The following is a 21,198-nucleotide window of genomic DNA, read 5'->3' as shown; positions in this document are numbered from 1 at the left end:
CCCATTTCATATAATACCGTTGCGGCGTGCAACCCAATCCCATTTCATATATTACCGTTGCGGCGTGCAACCCGATCCCATTATACAATTCAACATCAAGCATAAAAGAATCCCCGCAAGCGAACAAGAGTATAACAACAACATCCGGCAAGGGAGACAATATCATAAACAATAACATACCGGCAAGGGAGATAATATCATAAACAATAACATCCCGGCAAGGGAACAACAATGATAATCATCATACTAAGCATGAATGAATCGCAACGGAGTCACAACAATTACAATACGAGACTCACGGGGATGCATGGCACTGACGTATAGATACTCGTCACCATGCCTATACGTCGTACTCCACAATTAACATATAGCAAATAAGACACAACTCCTAATCCCTCAATCTAAGGTTAGGCCAAACATTTACCTCGATGCCACGAACACAATTCAAGCCTCAACAACCGCTTTACCTCTTGTTCCACCACCAATTCTCTTGTATCTAGCCACAATTTACTTAATAATATTAATAAATGCTAAATGAATCAATTCTAATGCATGAAAATAGGTTTCAAATGATTTCTCCCAAAAGTCAAAAATCGACCCTAGTCCCACATGGTCAAAACCCGAGGTTCTAACCAAAACCCGATTACTCATTCACCCACGAACTCAAATATATAATTTATTTTGAAATCGGACCTCAAATCGAGGTCCAAATCTCCAAATTTTGAAAATCCAAAATACCCAATTTCTTCCATGAAAACCCTTGATTTTGAGTTAAAATCATGTAAAAAGATGTTATAGATTAAAGAAAATGAGTTAGAAATGACTTACAATCGATTTGGAAAAGAACTTTTCTTTGGAAAATCGCCCAAGAGAGCTTAGGGTTTGAGAGAGTTTGAAAAATGAAAGATTTCGGCTAAGTTATGATTTAGCAGGTCGCAGATGTCACAATTGCGACCAGGGCTCGCAATTGCGAACCCCTTGGAACCTGCTATCTTCGCAAATGCGAAGAATTTGTCGCATTTGCGACCATGGGGAAGTACTGTCACCTTCGCATTTGCGAGGGACATGTCGCATTTGACATCGCAATTGCGAGGAAAGGTCGTATTTGCGACCAAGGCCTGCCCACCCCAGTCTTCACAAATGCGAATGGGTGTTCGCAAATGCGAGCTCGCAATTGGGAGCCATTGCGAAGCCTGCAGACCTACAATACACAACAGTTTTTCCTAAGTTCAAAACACTCTGTGGCCTATCCAAAACTCACTCAAGCCCTCGGGGCTCCAAACCAAACATGCACGCAAGTCCAAAAACATCATACGGACTTGCTCGGGTGATCAAATCATCAAAATAACATCAATAACTATGAATTTAGCATCAAAATCAAAGAAAAGTCTCATGGAATCTTAAGTTCCATTTTTAACAACCGATGGTCCGATTCACGTCACATCAAGTCCATCTCTTATCAAATTTTACAGGCTCAACTTAAATGCCAAGTAAGACCTGTACCGGACTCAGGAACCAAAATACGGGTCTGATACCATCAAATTCAAACACATTCAAATTTCAAAAAACTCTTATAATTTCAGTTAAACAATTTTCTTCAAAAATTCATTTCTCGGGTTTGGGACCTTGGAATTCAATTCCGGGCATACGCCCAAGTCCCATATTTTCCTACGGACTCTCAGGGCCCGTCAAATCACAGGTCCGGGTTCGTTTACCCAAAATATTGACCGAAGTCAACTTAAATTTATTTTAAAAGCAAAATTTATCATTTGTTTCCAGATTTTCACATGATAGCTTTCCGGATACACGCCCGGATTGCGCACACAAATCGAGGTGTGACAAAAGGAGGTTTAAGGCCTCGGAAAACAGAATTTACTTTCAAACAAGTGATGACCTTTTGGGTCATCACAACAGGCTATGTATTTTGTATTGGTGGTTGCGCTATCAGTTGAAAAGCTACACTACAACATGTAGTAGCTTTATCTAGTACCGAAGTAGAATATATGGCAGTGACTGAGGCGATCAAAGAAGCCTTGTAGATAAATGGTCTATTTGCTAAACTCAGTTTACACTAAGGTGGTATTACCATTTTCTGTAATAGTCAAAGTGTCATTCACCTGACTAAAGATCAGATGTATCATGAGAGGACAAAGCACAATGATATCACATATCATTTCATCCGAGAAACCATTGCTGAAGGAAAAGTCTCTATTCAGAAGATCAACACTAAAGACAATCCTGCTGACATGTTTATGAAACCTCTTCCAGTTGTCAAGTTCAAGCTTTGCATGGAGATTTGTAATAATATGGCCTTGTTGTAAGAGGCTTTGGTGGCCAATTTGAAACCATCAGAATTGAGATTTGCTGGCCAAGTTATAACCAAGCAAATCCAATTCCTTTGGTTATAAATTGAGCCGATTCTGGCTCATTTGATGTACACCACCAAGATTTGAATTATTCATTTCTTGTTTCTTCTCCTCCTCCTTTAGTAATTAAGATTATTTTATAAGAGAGTTGAGTGTTGGGAAATACATGTGTGAACCCTTCTTTGGAGTGATCTTGTGAGGTTATTCTCTTGGAACCATTTGAAGCTTTGGAACTCTGTGATTCGATTATTGCTCGTAGCATATTTTTACCTTTTGTAGTCATTTTTAAGAAGAAAAAAAAAACAAACAAAACTTGACAAGGCTGACACGTGGATTGTTGGGTCAGATTCTACTAGTAGTACATATTTAATCTCTTCCTCCTAAGAAGCGCGGGCATTTATTTAGAGAAGCTAATGGGGTAGCCGACCAATTATCAAAAAATACATGCAATTTAGACGTTTTTGGAAGCTTACTCACTTACCCTTCCCTAGGGCAGCTCAATAAAATTGGAGGCCTAAAGCCAAAACTGAAGATGTGAGGAAATAACATTAGTAATGTGCCAACGATTGGACAAATAAACACGATTAATATAAATAACCAAGAAAAAATTGTATGGTCTTAACAAATTTGCTTTCAAGGTTTTAAGTTTTCTTTTAAGTATTTCACTGTATAACATTGTCTAATATTTTAAAATTTTGAGTTAAATTATTTAAAAATTCATATTTACTAACAAAATATTTGATAACTAGAACCAATATAGTGTATTGAAACAAAATATTAATATTTTGTTAACTTTAAAAAACCTTACTGACATAAATAATTATAACTAATAGAAAAACCCTTTGTAATGGCTGTTGAAGTATTTCTATTTCAATAAAAGTCTTTATTACCCAAACAAAAAAAAATCTCTTCCTACCAATTCTTCTTTAATTTTGAACGCATTAACATATTTTTTTCTATTCTTTTTTTTTTTTAATTTTAACTACATGTCTATAAAACTAAGAAATGCATCATCTAAAATAACTGCACATCAAGTAAAAATGTCCATATTCTTCTTCTCGTTTCTACTTTTTCAGTAGAAATCAATCAATAAAAAAGATTTTTTTTAGACGCACTCTTTTTTTCATTTCAACTACTATTTCTTTTTCCTTTTTCATATTTCCTATAGATTGTTTAGCCCTATGACTTTTTGTTTTATTGTACCAATTTAAAGGAGTAGTTACTTATGTTGCATGATTATTCCTTTTATTTTATTTTATTTCTTTACATTAGTTTTAATGTGTGCTATTCTTTATATAATTCAACTGGTAGCTAAAATTGTGTTTGTTGGCTTTTTCTATATTAGTTTTGATTGGTAAAAACTTACCCGTATCAAATATTTACCCGTGATTTACTTGAGTTAACCATAAAAGACAACCAAGGCTATTAGGAGTCCTAATTTTACTAAATAAAATAATAAAAAAGACATAAAGTCATAGTAACTTATAGTTAGAAAGTTTAGGCTTAAAGTCATCGTTTTGTTACTACATATAATTTTTTCTAGGTTCAGGCTCCGTCCAATGTTTTACGTTATTCCCCTAAACTACAACTGATTGGGAGTTAAGAAATTGGAATATAGCGGGTTGGTTAATTTCATACTTTTACAAGTATACTTGTATGTAGAAAAAATTATTCTTTTTAAAAAAGGGCAGTTAAAATATAAAATAATTTTCTTCTCCAGATGAAGTTATTTTTAATATATATTAGTAATTTTCATGATTAGTAACAACGAAAGTATGAAGGTCAAGATCAGTTCTGTGAATGTTTTTTTGTATGAGTCTATCAACTTTTGAAATTTATTTTTAGGATAATATCTATTTAATTTAAGGAATTTTTCTTTATAAGAAGTCAAACAAAGTAAAATAACATAAAATAATATCAATCTACTTGATGTTGCCGTTTTAGAACCCAACGGAGAATATAATTAGTATTTTTAATACTACTAATAATTAATTAAGATTATGTGCAAAACACATAAGTAGTTAAATATAGTTAACTAATAATAACTACATACAAATAAATGATAAGTGTCATATGTTAGTTGGGTGTAAACACGCAGTGCGGATAAATTTTTACCGTTTTGATTTACATAATTGATAGTTTTATAGTTATAAGTTTTCTAATGATTTAGTTAATTTAATGTAATTTGATTTTAAATTTTGGGTGCACCCACTCATTAGCAAAAAAATGTTTTGTGCACCCACGCAACTACAAAAAAATTATTCACTCTTTTGGGCTTTATAAAAATCTTACTCTATTTGTCCCGCTTTATATGATTTTCTTTTGCTTTATTATGTCTCAAAATGTTAAACAAATGATATTTTTATACAAGTTTTAAAAATTCAAATATTAAATTTTGATGTGACGTTCTCTCTATCAAACAAACTCTTCAATTTTTTTTAAAATATTTTATATTACCATTGTTAATAGTATATAGAATCAAATTTAATAGTTTCTTAAAAGTTCATATTCTTCAAATACAGTCATTGGAGAAAAGAAAAATATATCATAAAAAAAAAGAAAAAATGCAAATAACAAAGGCCATGTCCTAGGCCTCATTTCCTTATCAAGTGTTCAGCTAAATTAAACTGAAGACTTCCTCAATCTCCTCCTTTTTACAAAAACTCATTTTCAGGTCGAAAATCAGAAGAAGGTAGGCAAATGGGTACGCTGGGGAAAGCAATCTACACAGTCGGGTTCTGGATCAGGGAAACGGGTCAAGCCATGGATCGTTTGGGCTGCCGCCTCCAAGGCAACTATTACTTCCATGAACACCGTATGTCTTCGATCTGCTCTCTTAATGCACCATTCATTTTTCGCCTTCTTTTAATTAATTCTTTTTTTCACTGCATTTTTTAAAAATAGATTGTTTAGGTAATACCAACTAGTTAAGATTAAAGCTAAGTTGTTGTTACAGGTACCTAAGGTCTGGTGTTTGCCAAGAATTCTTTTTAGTCTAGTTAGAAAATCCCTAATTTTCCTTAAGAGACAAATTGTTTAGGTCAAAGATCACTTTTAGCCCGCTGCCGAAGCTATTTACATCTAGTAGCCACAAAAGTGTATAAATTATGTATATAACATACAGAAATGTATACATATACAAAAAATTATACATTTTTTCGGTTATTATTTTAAGAGTGGTGTCATTTTCCCAATTGTTTGCGATTAAATTGAGCTTGAATAGAGTGGAATAGCTATAGAGCATTCGTATAGTTGACCCCGACTAGTTTGGGTTTGCCTTATAAAACATATTATTTACCAGTATTTGCAATAAAATGGGTCAGAATAGAGCGGAATGATTACATAGCAGTCATATAGCTGACTCCAATTTGTTTGGGATTAAAAAGTGGTTGACTGATTGATATATGTAAGTTGCATATGGTTGACTGTTGCAGATGACATCAAACTAATTGATGTAACTACTGAATTTTGAAGGTTTATTCAGCTGCGGAAGGCTACAATTTGATTAGCTGTTCATTTATACGAATTAAGGGCCGAAAAGAAGGATACTAGTTTTGGATTTCAGTAATGTGTACTTTCGTGTCCTGACAAGGTTATTATTTTGGATACTAATGCACAGCGGAGGGATGCTTTCAAGCTTTAAATTTTAGTAGTGTACTTCTGTGTCCTGACTAGGTTATTATTTTGGGTACAAATGGACAGTAGACGGATGCTTTCTTTGAAAAGTAAATTGTTATACTTACATATATAAATACATGTTCTGAGTTAAGTGTTGCTTTTAAAATGACAAGGAATAAATTAGTCTCACATTCCAATCCGTATTTAATCTGATGAAAAAGTTACTTTTACTTTGACTTATACTTGGATGCCGTTTAAGAGCATCTGTGCATTTAAAATAGCTAATACAATATCAAATCTTAGAAACATTGTGAAAAAAAAAATTCTTAGAAACATTGTGATCTTGATCATTGAAGGCAATCTATAGGTTTCAACATTTTCAGTCTAGTAAGCTTTGGACAGCTTTGTTTCTTGAGTCAGTCACCCAGTTAGTCGTTAGCCCAATGTATTACATGGATTTGGTGGAAAGACTTGAGTTTAATTTCCAATATTTGGAGAACACTTTCCAATTTTTACTACAAGCTCCCTCAAGATGATTTGGACAGTTTTACCATTAAAACATAGATAATAATCCCAGGAAGCTGGTTTTACCTTAGTTCAAGAGAAGAAAAGGTGTAGCTATATTAGACTTTTAGCGGTATTTGCTAATCCATTACATATCTAGAGATTTATCCTGTTAGCATAAACTCTGAAGACTACTTACGAAATACAAGTACTTGCGGCAAATGTATTCCTGTATCTATCTCACCCCATATGTGTATGATTGAATGGCTTGTCTGTAGATTTTCCAAGCTGAAAATGTTGAAGAACTAGATTTAAAAGATTTTGGATTTTTCACAATTCAACTCTTTTAATGAATAATAGCTTGTTTGGCCAAGTTTCTTTTTGGCCAATATCCCCCCCCCCCCCTCCCCCCCCAAAGTTAAGGTGTTTGCACAAGCTTTTTGAAGGGAAAAAAGTGTTTTTGAGTAGAGGCAGATCAACTTTTTAGATGCAGAAAAAAGTAGTTTCTCCCAAAAATACTTTTTTTGAAAACACTTTTGAGAAAAATACACTTAGAAGCGCTTTTTAAAAGCTTGGCCAAATACTAATTGATGCTCAAAAGTATTTTTCAAATTAATTTGCCAAACACAAACTGCTTCTCACCAAAAGTATTTTTTTGAGAAGCATTTTTTAGAAAAACACTTTTCAAAATAAGCTGATTTTAGAAGCTTGGCCAAACAGGCTATAAGTCTCTCAGGCTAACTGCAAGAAATTATTTTTGTATACATATGTTATCATCAAATAAAACGGAAGCTAATTGATTGGCACCTTTGGCTATCACCTTGAGCATTGCTTCTCTTACTGAAGAGTTTGGTAAAACAAATGATATTTCGCTGCGATGGTCTTTTTGTACTCATATTTTCTCACAGTCAGCAAATTTTGCTATCCGATATCTTGATTTAATTTCTTTTAGCATTATTTACAGAATAATCTTAAGATTTATTTCCTTTAATTAAGTGTTTCTTGCCCTACTCGCAAAAGTTTTTTTCCTTCATATTCTAGGTTTGAACTTTTTGCCTGTCAATGTGCTCCATATATACAGATGCTGGAATCTTGCATCCTTTAACATTTGTCATTTCTCTCCTTGTTTCCAGTGTCAAGGCATAGAACTCTTATGAACTTGTTTGACAAAGTACCTATGGTTGCTAAAGATGCATTTGTGGCCCCAAGTGCTTCTTTAATTGGTGATGTTCATGTTGGACGTAATGCTTCTATTTGGTATGGATGTGTTCTGCGAGGTATGTTCTAATTTCATACTATGGTAGAATCCGTGCTTAAAAGTTTTCTTGTAAGGCTTAATGGGTCGTATGCTGGTTTTGTTGCATTAGGTGGAAAACTTCTTTATCTTCTTTCTTCTAGGTAAGCGTTTAATTATACCTGTTGATTATGAAACATATAGATTTTCAACACTCCTGGAGACATTGGAGTAGGGTGAGCTAAAAAATTCCTGTATTTGGAAAAAGGTTAAATGCTTTCTTGAATGTATGAGGGAGGGTAGACACTTTGAGCTGCATCTTTTTGATAATTCATAAGTAATGTTATTAATATTGCTCTAAGAAAATCATATTAGGATGCAACTGCATTATGGGTTCTCAAGCTTTGTAATCAAAGCAACCATTTGTCTTTTACCAGTTCTCACTTTAGAAGGTGGTATTTTGTTAATATACTAGGCTTAACTCACAAGAGATTGTTTATTCTCTAACTCGTTGACAATCCAATTCTTTTCTCTAACTCGCAGTTCTGATGTTTATGTCAAGACTTTTGTCTGAGTAGGTGGTTTATTAGAAAAGTATCCAGTGGATATAACCCATATACATCCAGAATAAATTAACCAAAATACTAACTTTGACCCTCGACCAGCCACCCTTGCTGCGTCATTCAAAATCCAATATACCACCTTCAAACAAAAATAAAGGATAAACAAGAACTGTTATCTCAATTCAATTTAATTCTCCGTCAACTCTTTGCTGTTGTTCTTGTTGAAGCTGCATTCCTACTTTCTAAGTCCGCACCCTTATTTTGCTTCCTTGCTTGCTATCCAGAATTTTCCTTATCAGTTGGTTGACTATCTTCTTGCCAACCCTTTTCAATGTTCATTTTAAGTTTCTTTGGGTTTTTCTCGTTTGACCCCCACAGGACGCCTAATAGATTTTCCGAATTCCCTAAGTTTCCGCCATTCTTACTATTAAATTACCTCATTACTTTATTCCACTTTCAGTTCTTATGGTCATACATTTTCATAATCTACTTGTAATTCATTATGAGCTGTCTGTTCTCCATCATCATATTCTTACCCATTATGCTTTGTTGCTTCTGCTTCAGTATCATGGCCAATTCAATTCAATGTTATCAAAGGTGAAAAGCGCAAAAAAGCTCTTAGGTCTGTTGGGGCTTTAAGCGCAAAGCGCAAATAAAGTGTGGGCTTTAATGAAGAAAGGCGTAAATGGAGAAAAACTACAAATATGTATGTGTAATCCAAAACTAATATCTATAAGCATGAATACCAAATATATGGAGAAAGAAATTGAAGAAAATTTACGATAAAGTGAAATATTAATTGTTTAATGTCGCATCTTCGAGATTACGTTCATTGGCAAAGGGAAAGGTATGCCTTAGAGCCTTGATGAAAACAATGAAGCGCCCGCTAAGCGAGACGAAATGCTCAACATGTTTTGAGCCTTGCTTCAGGGCTTAAGCGCGCCTTTGACAACGTTGATTCAGTCCCCCACTCCTGTTCACTATTAGCCTCCTTAATTGAAAATAATCGTCCCCATCTCCAGAGCATCCTCTTCAAAATCCATAAATTTCCTACATGGCGGAATGTTGTTTGTCTATGTTATGCTCTAGTATCAGAGATTCCTTGGAAATTGGATCAATTTTTTAGTTGCCGGTTCAAACTTGAAGTGTTTAGTAACCAGTTGGCACCTATTGTCCTGCTTTTTCTTTAATCGATCCTATCCCATTGTCATCTCTGCCAACCCTGTTTGTGGTTGTATAATCATTCAACTCTTCGACCTTTCAGTTACCACCTCTTCTTTTAACTGATTTTGGTTGTTCAGCTGGGCATCATGAAATGCCAGCTTAATATATGACTTCCACATAACAGTTGGTTGTCAATTGTGTGTGGCTTGGCCATTACTGTTGAGCATCTTCTTCAAGACCTGGCTTCAATTGAATTGGATTTTCTATGTCGTGAAACAACGACCTTTTACTTAGGGCGAATGTCCTAATGCTTTTGCATGGGTCTTGTCACTACATCAGGCCTGAATTCAAGATCCAACCATCTTTATGCCACATATTCATGTCTGTCTCCTAATGCAATGTTACTCTCGTCGAAACTCCAAAAGCAGAGCACCTCTAGCAACAGCACATCTCTCCGCAATCTCCACCAACTCCACCTCGAAATGAATGGAGTAGCATCTCTTGTCATCAAGTACCACAACATATCATCACTGGGAAGAACTTTTTCCCTATTACAACATGTTGCTTCTCGTCACCATTTTATTCCTTCTCCACCTCACTGGAGCTTCCTGTTGCTCTACTTGGTCAAAAGTACCTTTCTTTTTGCGAGTGCCCCCATATCTTCAACAAATTCTGGATGTTTAGTTGATTCCGTTCTTATCTTCCGTTCCAACCATTTTATGGTATTCTATGGTGGTTTCACTACCTGTCAGCTTCAACCAAAAAAAAGTCCCTTTATGGTATATGCTTTGCGGACCTCGATTCCCATTTTCATTGGCAGATGGTTTTATGCCAATCTTGGAAATTCCTCAAATAGTCGGAGACCATCTTGGTTTCATGCCGTCAAAGAACTCTTCTTTCACATAACTCTTGCCCTTTGAAATATAGAGAAAAATGAGCCTCCTTGTACATTTGAAAGCTGCCCAGTAAATATAATGAAGAATCCTAAGTGAACTATCATATCCCTATTGCGGGATTGAGGAAAAGATCTCTTTTATACCGAATATTAATTTTCCTACGCTTGGACATTTGTGATTAAACTGAATTACCACAATGTGTTATCTGACAATATGTATATGTTTGAAAAGTGTCCTCGCACGGGATGCGAGTTCTGTGACTTTCCTGCCTTCAATATTTGCGCTCTTTAGTTTGGTTATTTTTGCTCAATGTGAGACATTGCATGCAGGTGATGTGAACAGTATTAGTATAGGAGCAGGAACCAATATCCAGGACAATTCTCTTGTTCATGTAGCTAAATCAAATCTAAGTGGAAAGGTTTTGCCAACAATTATTGGCAACAATGTTACTGTAGGTGAGGACTATTTTGCAAAGAAATAACGTACATCTGCCTTGAATAGTTGCAGTAACTGTGGTGGTTAACCTTTTGACATCCAACTTAATTGAAGGTCATAGTGCTGTCTTGCATGGATGTACTGTTGAAGATGAGGCATTTGTTGGTATGGGTGCAACTCTGCTTGATGGGGCAGTTGTGGAGAAAAATGCTATGGTCGCTGCTGGTGCCCTTGTCAGGCAGAATACGAGGATTCCTTCTGGAGAGGTTTGTGGCAACCTCAATTTAAGTTATTCATTTTGCTATCGTCATAGATATTGCCTAGAACATGCATCTAATTTCCAGTGTGAGTATTAACCAATATATGCAATCAGTGGTTTTAAAAGCTCATCACTTAAAGCGATGAAGCAATGTGAAGTGAGGGGTCATCGATTCATGGGTGAAACCATGTGCTTCAGATAAGTCTGTGTTTCAAACAATGATGCACAAAATGATCTCAATGAGAAACAGTTGCTTCTTTAAATCTTAACTTTGGGGAGTTAATTAATATCGACATTGTGGTATATTGGATGTTGAAATTAGTTATTTCAAGTGAAAGTTGACTATTATAATACTAAATTACTGTTGTGCACATCACTTTTTGCTTCTCGCTTCTAGGTCCATGGACTTCGTCAGTTTTCGTGCTTTTCCCTTTTAAAAAAATTAGATGCAGTGAGTAGTCATGAATTATCCAACTCTCAAAGGATCCAAATAACTGAAAAGTTCCTGTTGGGATCACCTTGCAGTCTTGCACGTCATTGTTTGACACACTTCTCTAAAGTGTATGGTTTCAACCATGAAACGACCCCTCGCTTTGCAGGTTTTAATCAGAGTTGTCAAAGGTTCATTTGAGCGCGCTTAAGCCTTGAAGCTCAGGGAGGGTGCTTCGCCTCACTTAAACTGCCTTTCGGGGTAGGCGAGGCACTGAGGCGTGCGCCTCACATTTCACATGAATTCTATCTTGAATCGAGCGGTAATAAACAACAAATACAATCTGCAAATAAGTGAATTAGTTATTAAGGAAAGCATTATGAATGAATTTGTTACTTTTTTCTTGAATTACGTTTTTTTTTCATTACACTTTTTTTTTATATAACTACAGCCCACACTTGAATTGTTTTGTGCTTAAAGCCCCAACAGACTTGGAGAGCTTTTCGCCTTTGACAACACTGGTTTTATTAACACTATAGATAACCGTGACTAAAGGCAAAGATGACTTGAGATGTAAATTGACATATGCTCTTGGGTAAAATCCATTTTGAGTTTGTTTCAACATTCTCTGCCATCGTTCCAGCTTGTCAGCATAGTGCACTTCCATTTCCTGGGATGGGGAACTACGGTAGACAATTGATTTCCCTTTATATTGCTAATAAATGTAACTGATGTTGCTTTTTCATGAATAGGTATGGGGAGGAAATCCAGCCAGGTTCCTGAGAAAGCTCACAGAAGAAGAAATAGCTTTTATCTCGCAGTCTGCTGCCAACTACACTAATTTAGCGCAGGTTCACGCTGCTGAAAATGCAAAAAGCTTTGATGCGATTGAATTTGAGAAGGTGTTGCGGAAGAAGTTTGCTCGCAAAGACGAGGAGTATGACTCTATGTTGGGTGTTGATCGTCAAACACCTCCAGAGCTTATCCTGCCTGATAATATCCAGGCACCAAAGGCCTCTTAACTGTGGTTCTAAGTTGATTATCCTTGGGTTTTTGTGGTGTTAGCCTATTTCTTTTTCTTTGGGCTGATTAAACAAGAAAACACCAACGTTTCATCTTAAATAATTAAAACCAGGCTGAAACATCAAAAGATTTAATCCTGGTTTGCCGTTCTTGCTTTCCTGTGCCGATTCCGTCTGGCTAATCAGAGCTGACTGTTGATGAGGAACCAATGATACGGTAAAAGCATAAAGTTGTTTTCGGCATTTAAAATGTGTGTTTGGTATGACCAAAGCTACTTTTCGTGGAAATTGTTTAACATAGAACTTATTTTCCTACAATATGTTTTCTTAGTGCTCCAGGAACAATGAGCGCTTCCTGCTCCATTGTTTGGTTGCTGAGTGAAAAATAGTGTTCTGAAAAAATATATATTAAGATTAGTACCAATATTGGCAGATCAGATAGTCTCCAGATGAATTTGTTGAGTATTACATATTGATGTTGGTTGCTACAAGTTATATGAAAGTAAAAGTTTAGATATTTGTAAGTTAATTTTCTTTATCCTTTTGATGGAAAATGTTTGCCAAGGAAATATATTTTGGTAGTTGAACTCCAGAAAATGACTTTCATTATACCAACTTCCAAACACCTTATTTTTCACACCCAATCCACTCAGATATGAGAAGGGCTGTATATTAAGTGGATCATTGGAGTGAATTTGCTAGACGATCTGAATGTCAAAGCTCTCAGATTATTTATGAATATGAGAAGCGTGTGTTCATGCAATTAGACGCAAGCAATTTGGCAATTGTCAAGAAACTTTAGTAGTTCGTGTTCAACTGAGAGTACATAAACCTGGATATGTGTTTGTTAGGTCAAATACATTCTTTTTTTTTTTAATCAGGTCAAATATATACTGTCTATTGGAAACAGCCTCTCTACCTGCATTAACTAGGGGTAAGGTCTGCGTACAGACTACCCTCCCCAAATCCCACATATTGGAATCAAACTGGGTTTGTTGTTGTTGTTGTTGTTGTTGTTGTTGTTGTTGTTGTTAGGTCAAATATATACTCTGACTCATTAGCTAATTACTCTTACTAGGTAGGGAAATCGTAGATTTCAGTCTAGAAATTCTCTTTGATAGAATTTGCTTGGGATCGGCCGTGATGATCGATATGCATGGTGCTGCTACTTCCCCATTAGTGCATTCTGAATATGTCTTTTTTTTTTTTTTTTTGGTAAATAGGTTCATAGATCTTCATCATTAGTATAGTAGATGAAGTTCGAAAATTAATTTGACGACTGATTTTTGAATTAAGAGTTTTTATTATAAAACAAAATTTTGTACCTAATAAATACATTAACTATCTCGATATTTTGCATAAAAGAAAGAGTTGTGGAAATTTATTGATTCGATATAAAAAATTACAACTAAGCTGTCATGTATGATAAAATCAGGGGCGGATCTACAATGATAGGTATGGATTTTCGGGAACCTAAGAGCTTTTGCCTAAATTCTATATTTGTATTAAGAAATCTATTAAATGTATGACAATATCTATTTATATATATAAAAGAGGGGAATAGAAAAGTGAAGTGGTACTCTCTTTGGCCAGCATTGGTATTTATCTTTTTTGTCAAATTTTTGGCATTTTTCTCTTATATTGCCCTCAAATATTTGCTGCAAAATGAAAAGGCTATTAAAAAGTCAATAACTGTCTAGATTGATTGCTCAATTAAAAGGGAAAGACATTTAAGAGAATGAAGTCTATGAGTTTTCCATTTCTATTTGTATTAATATTCTTGCGTTTTTATGCCTTTTACATTCGTAACCTCCAAAAATTTATGATGTGCAAGTTAATGACATGACTGTATGTATTCCTCAATCTTGGCACAATCGTCTAGGGCGTTTTGTGATCGGTGATAGTAGTTGATATTCTCAAGGTGTTGTCGACTTGTGGTTTCCAATCGTCTTTATATTGTTGTTAGCTCTTGATAAATTTTGGTTTGGTGTTTTTTTTTGTAAATGGAGGGGCGACTATCTTAAAGCATGTATCGGAGACGACAAAAATAATACTGTATATTTTTTGTATTTTCACAATTTTGCCTAATATAATTAAAGACTCAGTACTTAAGATATTTTAAAACGGGATCGGAGTAGCCGATATTTTATATTTCTCCTACTAACGGGGAGGTGTTTGTCTGGATATTTATTTACTTGTGTTTTCATTTTCTTTTAATCTTATACTCATCTAATTATCCACTTAATTTTTTTTTTATAAAATCAGCTTTGTATGTATATACATACATGAAAACTTCCATCTCCTCCTACCTAAACTAAAGTTAACAAAAAACGATTATAAGTTTACTTATAAAATAACACTTAATTTATAAGTAGAGAAAAAAAATGAAAATGAAGGGTAATGCAAAGACGAAACCTTGTATTGAATTTTTATATATCTATTACTCTTTTATATCATAAAATATTACTGTAATATATAGAAGAACTATTTGTTGTGTTGAATTTTTATTTATTTATTAATCTTTTATATCATAAAATATTGAATTTAAAATTTCAGTATATATAATATATTTGTATAGATCTTTTGTTTTCAAAATTGAGTTGTTTAATAGACAGATAGTAATGGTATAATTTTGTGACATGATGTAGGATATCATCAAAATATCCTGAATAGCACAAGGAGGTACCGAGGTCAATAGTAATTGTTTACCCAAGTACATTGCCTTAATTAATTATTTAATTTTATTTTCATCGATAAAAGAAGATTTAGTCCTACAATTTAAACATTCAAATTAGCCTATGAAGTCCTTGCAAGGAGCAAAGTATATGCTTCCATGCATATAAAAAATAGAGAAAGTGAGTCTTGAAGATGGTAGAAAGAAGTAATCAACCTTAAAAATATAATTAGATCACAATTATGATTTATGGTTGAATAATATAAAAAAAGATAAAATTAAATAAAGAATAAGGATTTTTTTAATTTTCAAAATTTTAACAATAAATTCTCATTCATATTTATCTTTTTAAGACTCGCACGGGTAAATTAACTAATTTATATATAAACCTAGTTACAAAATGTATTGCTGGTTCAAGGTTGAGGTGTGGAATCTAGGTTTGCCTTGCTTCCTATAACCAATGATCCAAGTTCAAATCTTTTACATTTTTCCATATTTTTTGGCACAAAATTTTATGCACGTTTCCCTTGTCAGTTACAGCTTTCCCCCTTTCACTTTATTCTATTTTTTAAACAAAAATAATACTCTCTCGGTTCAAAATAAGTGATTTTTTGTTCTTTTTTTGTGGTTCAAAATAAGTAATTTTTTCAGATTTTAAGAATGAATTAATTATTTTTTTCCTATATTATACTTGGAGTAAATAGTGTTAGAGTATGTGTTAGGAGTGTTTATGTGAGATAGTAAAGGTTAATATGGTCAATTTCATTGCTCATTCATGTTAAAGGGTGAATTTCTTAATCTGTGTGAAAACATCCAAAAAATCACTTATTTTGGACCGGAGGGAGTACTTACTAACAAATCACTTAACTCAAACTAAAAAGGAGGAAGGGTCATATTTATCCCTCTACTTTTAAAAATAAGTTATATTTTTCCCCCATTTCACATTTTGCATATTCTTACCCCTACCGTTCTACTTTGAGTTTAAAATTAACTCACGGTCGTTAATCCACTCATCAAAACTTTAAAAGAATACGTGGCACCCGCTGATTGCCTAAAAAAATACCCACCCTTTTCGAGATCACGATGAAAGCGAAACTTCTACAAGACGAGGCAACTTCTTAGATCTCTTAAAGTGGTATGCCGATAAGAAGGAAGATGTAAAAAAGTTTGTGCTAGAAAATGCTCCAAAAAATGACATCATGATTTGTCCAAGTATACAAAAAGACATTGTGAGATCTTGTGCAAACGAAACATTGAAAGCAATTATTAAAGACTTGAACAATGATTACTATGAGATATTGGTTGATGAGTCTAAGGATGTCTCTCATAAAGAACAAATGACACTTGTTTTGCGTTATGTAAACAAAGAAGGTAAAGTTAGTGAGCGATTCCTTAGCATTGTTCATTTTAAAGATACATCTGCAAAGTCATAGAAAGAAACAACTTTTTCTTTGTTTTTGGAACATTTATTATGTAAATCTCAAATACGGGGTAAAGGCTACGATGGAGCTAGTAACATACATGGATAAATTAATGGCTTTAAAACTTTGATTATGAATGATACTCGTTCGACATATTAGCATTGTTTTGCGCATCAATTACAATTGATTCTTGTAGCTGTTGCAAAGAAACATTATGAGGCAGAACAAATTTTTTTATATTCTTGCAAATGTTTTAAATATTGTTGGAGGTTCTTTTAAGCGCAGGGAGATGCTTCGAGATGATCAAGCAGAAAAACTAGAGGAACTACTAGTGCTTGGTGAAGTTCATACGGGAAGCAGATTAAATCAAGAACTTAAACTTCAAAGGGCAGGTGATACTCGTTGAGATTTACATTTTAAGACAATGCGTAATTTTATTAGTTTATTTTCATCAATTGTTGATGTACTTGTAGTTCTTGCAATTGAGGGTTCAAATAGAGAGATCAATGGCAAAAAGTCCAGTGGATGACATAAGATCCTATGAGTTTGTGTATATGTTGCATTTAATGTTGAAAGCATTGGCACTTACATATGATTTAAATATGATTTTGCAAAAAAAAAAAAAAAAAGAGATCAAGATATTGTAAGTGCCATGAAGTTTGTTGTTTTCGCAAAGAGACAATTGCAAGTTATGAGAGAACCTAGATGGAATTCTTCATTTGTGTCAAGCATGATATGCTTGTGGAAAGTTGAAGTGTAAGAAATCAAGTGTTACATATTCTTATCATTTGCATGTAAAGGTTTTCTATGTTGTTATTGATTAGCAACTTTTGGAGCTTAACAGTCGTTTCAATAAAGTGAATACTAATCTACTTCTTGGTATGGCTAGTTTGAGTCCAAATAATTCTTTTGCAAATTATGAAAAAGACAAGATAATGAAACTTGCTAAACGCTATCCGAATGAGTTCACTAATTTCTATGCTTGAGGATCTTAGTTTTGAGCTTGACATCTATATTGACTATGTGTGAGAGGCGAGCAATGAATTCTCTAACTTGAAAATCCTTGAAGATCTTTCAGAGACACTGGTTAAAATAAATTTGCACATGACTTAGAGACTTGTTTATTTGCTCATGAAGTTAAGTTTGATATTGCATGTCGCTACTGTAACGGTAGAAAGAGTTTTTCTTTGATGAAGTACGTTAAAAGTAACATGCGAAGCATAATTTGTGATAAACTTTTGAATGATTATTTAGCTTGTTATATAGAGGATGAAGTATTTGAAAGTGTACATAATGATGCGATCATTGATCATTTTCAAAACATGACAAGTCGTCGAGTACAATTGTAATGATAATATTTATATTTATCTGTTATCTTTAACTATTTTGTTATTATGTAAATATACGTTGAATATCGATACTTGTTCCTTAGTTCAATTATTATGATATAATATTCGTTTGATTATGTTAATTCTTATACTTGTCCCATAAGAATATGTTAATAGATCATACGTTTACATATCAAAAATTTAATAAAGTAAGATTTAAATAATATTCATGTAACAAAAAAATTCAAAAAATTCGACAAAATCGAACAAATCCAAATAGATATAATTAGTTTGATTTGATTGTGATAAAATCCAAATAAATCCGCTTCATGTACACCCCCAAAAAAAGAAATTCCCGCTCCACATTGCCGGGAAATTACGCAAAAAGGACATTCCTTAACTACATAAGAATATTCGTAAAATCTTGAGTGTTGCTCCTTGACACATGGGGATCGGTCCAGTGTTCCCACCTAAGTCTATCTAAACTCTTATAGGATAATAGTGTTTTTGGTCGGTTTGAGATTTTCAATATCCAATAAAAATATTTTATTTTCTCATTATCCACCAAAACCAGTCAGATATTAAACCCTCAATTCATGTCAACAGCTAAGAGCAACTACATTAACTACTGAGAAAGGAACCGTTGGAAAAAAGTAGCTTTGTTTAAGCGGATAACAATTAAATTTATATGTAATTTTAATGATATGCAAATTAATTCAATACAAATGATAAAATGCGTTAGATTAAACAGATAAAGGACGTAATGAATTGTCAAACCACTTAAGAAGAATGATTCCGGACTCGGTTGCAAAATGAAATGCCTGCCCTCGGTCCCAGATTCACAATTAGAGGTGTACAAATAAAACCGACAAACCGTACCAACCCGATAATCCGAGTCAAACCGAGAAAAAAAACCCGACTATGATTTGATTTGGTTTAGTGTTGGAAAAAAAAACCCGACCATATTTGGTTTGTTTTGGTTTGGTTTTAACTAAAAAAAGTCAAACTGAAACCAAACCAACCCGACATTATATGTATAGAAGTTTTAAATATATTTAATACATAAAAAATATTTACTATAGTGTAGTTTATAAATATTTCTTAAGCTTTTTCATAGTTTTATCTTTTCAAGTATTATTTCAAGCTTGGACTAATAATTTTTAGATGCTCCAATAAATTTTATAGTTCATAAATGTTAGTAACTCAAATAAATCCTAAACCAATATCCAATCAATACTAATGCTAATAAAAGACATTCAATTCAATTATGCTTTGAATGAAAATAGTGCTGGATATCTATTTTTTAGTTTTTCTGTGGGTTAGATAAAATGCATAACTTATTTTTCTTTTAGTGTTTAGTCATGTAAATAATAGTACTTATTTTAGCACTTATTAGTAATTTTAAATTAGGTTTGTTTTCATTATGGCTTATTAATGATACTTATTTTATGTGATTTTATTATCTTTGTTGTTGAATATTTTAGTACAATGACATGACTCATCTTATATTTATGTTATTTTATTGAAAAACACCATATGTAGTTCTATCTTACTAGGATTAAAGAAATATTTGGAGCACAAATTCTATATTTTGTGCTATGAAGACTTTATGGGGAAAAAAAACCCTGAAAACCCGAGATTGAAAAACCCGACTTTTATTGGTTTGGTTTGGTAATTAGAAAATCCAAACTAACCCGGCCTATGTACATCCCTATTCACAATAACGAAGCTTTGATGAACAAAAGTAAGAACTTTAAATAGTAGAGAAAATGAGAGTATATTGCCTTGATGCACGTGTTACAATGTTCTCAATGAATAATGAGACTCCCCTTTATATACTAGGGGAATTTTACCCTAAAGTATAATTCTATAAAACGTAAAATTCTTCTGTTTTAACTAATCACCAGTTCTCCGCCAATACGTGCCAAGATTCACGCCGTGATATCCAGCCGATCGCGGGTATCATGGCCTTTTGTTGGTTGTGCTCGATCATCTGAAAATGCTCGCCGAGGCCTTTGGGGTTCGAATCGGACCTGAGGGCCATGGCCCCGATACTCCCGAGGGCAGACATTTTATCCGGACCTGAATTAAGAGGTTCCTTGCCTTCACGTTTCTTGTTCCATTTACTTCATCGGAAATCGAGGCGTTCCATGGGCTCGATTTTACCCGTATAAAAAAGCTCAAACATAGAGCTTCTGTGCTCTTTTAGGTGAGTTTGGGTTTAATCCTCTAGTATCTAGTATTCAACTAATTCACATTTAAACAAGTTCACAAAAAAAAAAAATAGTGAATTGAGTGTTTCTCTTACCAAAAAGATCCTCAAATCCAGAATTCGGATCTGAGTTTTCGGTTAAGAGTAGAAACATCTCAATCACTCAATAATACTCAGAATACTCTTTTAAGTTATTTCTTAATTGATTTTAACTATTAAGTATCTGAAATTCAATGGCTTAATTAATTTGTCTTTGCATAAGGGTAGTGTAGGTTAGGAAGAGGACTCCATTCTGAGGGATCAAGCTAATATATGACTAAGCATCTTTATTCTTCCACCACATCCTTTGATGGTTGAATTTTTAGATCTTTTTTTCTAGTTTTTTAATTTAATTTAATTATTTGGTATCTGATTTTAATGCTTTCTATTCACCAGCCAGCCTCAACAGTCAACCCGAACCTGCTCTTAAGATCTACGAAGCCTTATTGCTAGCTAACGTGGCAAATGTGTGGGGTCAGGTTTTAATTTTCTATCGTCGTGGCAAATACTCGATGCAACCGTTACAACAATACCAAGTGGGTTTCTTCGGCGATGGTTGCGCTAGTCAGAGATCTCCATTTGCGGGTAAAATATTTTTGTATTTATTGTACGTAAGCAAAATAACCAGAAAAATAAAGAACGTCCTACTATTTTTTTTATTCCATCACTTCTGTCAGAAATTACGATTAGCGGTTCAATTCAGCTGTGTGTTACAGATACTCCTTGTGAAATAGCAAAAGAAAAAAAAGAAAAATAAAAGATTATGAAAATAGCATAATTATCTATCCTTAAATTGAATTTATCTATAGTTAATGGTTGTGGTAGATAGGGTTTACTGGGTTCATAGACATTACCATGTTACGTTTCAGAATTTTGTAATTACAAGTTTATCCATTTAATTTCAATTTGCGTCTAGTTTGGTTCTTAGGGGCTTAAACTTCTAATTTTTATTAATAAGAAGTTTTTTTTACGGAAAACAATAGGAGATGATGACTCATAAATCGTAATATAATTTATAAAACATTTGAGAAAC

At 33.7% G+C, this 21,198-nt stretch overlaps 1 protein-coding gene across 1 annotated transcript; it reads left to right on the top strand.

Moving 5' to 3' along the window:
• The first annotated feature begins 4,875 nt into the window (after positions 1–4,875).
• LOC107814673 (gamma carbonic anhydrase 1, mitochondrial) lies at positions 4,876–13,015 on the top strand. The gene is made up of 5 exons (XM_016640122.2): positions 4,876–5,181; positions 7,622–7,765; positions 10,675–10,800; positions 10,895–11,046; positions 12,222–13,015. Exons 1-5 carry the CDS (start codon positions 5,067–5,069, stop codon positions 12,489–12,491), a joined length of 807 nt encoding a protein of 268 aa, XP_016495608.1. The 5' UTR covers positions 4,876–5,066; the 3' UTR covers positions 12,492–13,015.
• The last annotated feature ends 8,183 nt before the right edge of the window (positions 13,016–21,198 follow it).

This window comes from Nicotiana tabacum, chromosome 3, assembly GCF_000715075.1.
Source record: "Nicotiana tabacum cultivar K326 chromosome 3, ASM71507v2, whole genome shotgun sequence".
In the NCBI taxonomy this organism is placed as follows: Eukaryota; Viridiplantae; Streptophyta; class Magnoliopsida; order Solanales; family Solanaceae; genus Nicotiana; species Nicotiana tabacum.
This window is presented reverse-complemented; position numbering and strand designations above follow the sequence as displayed.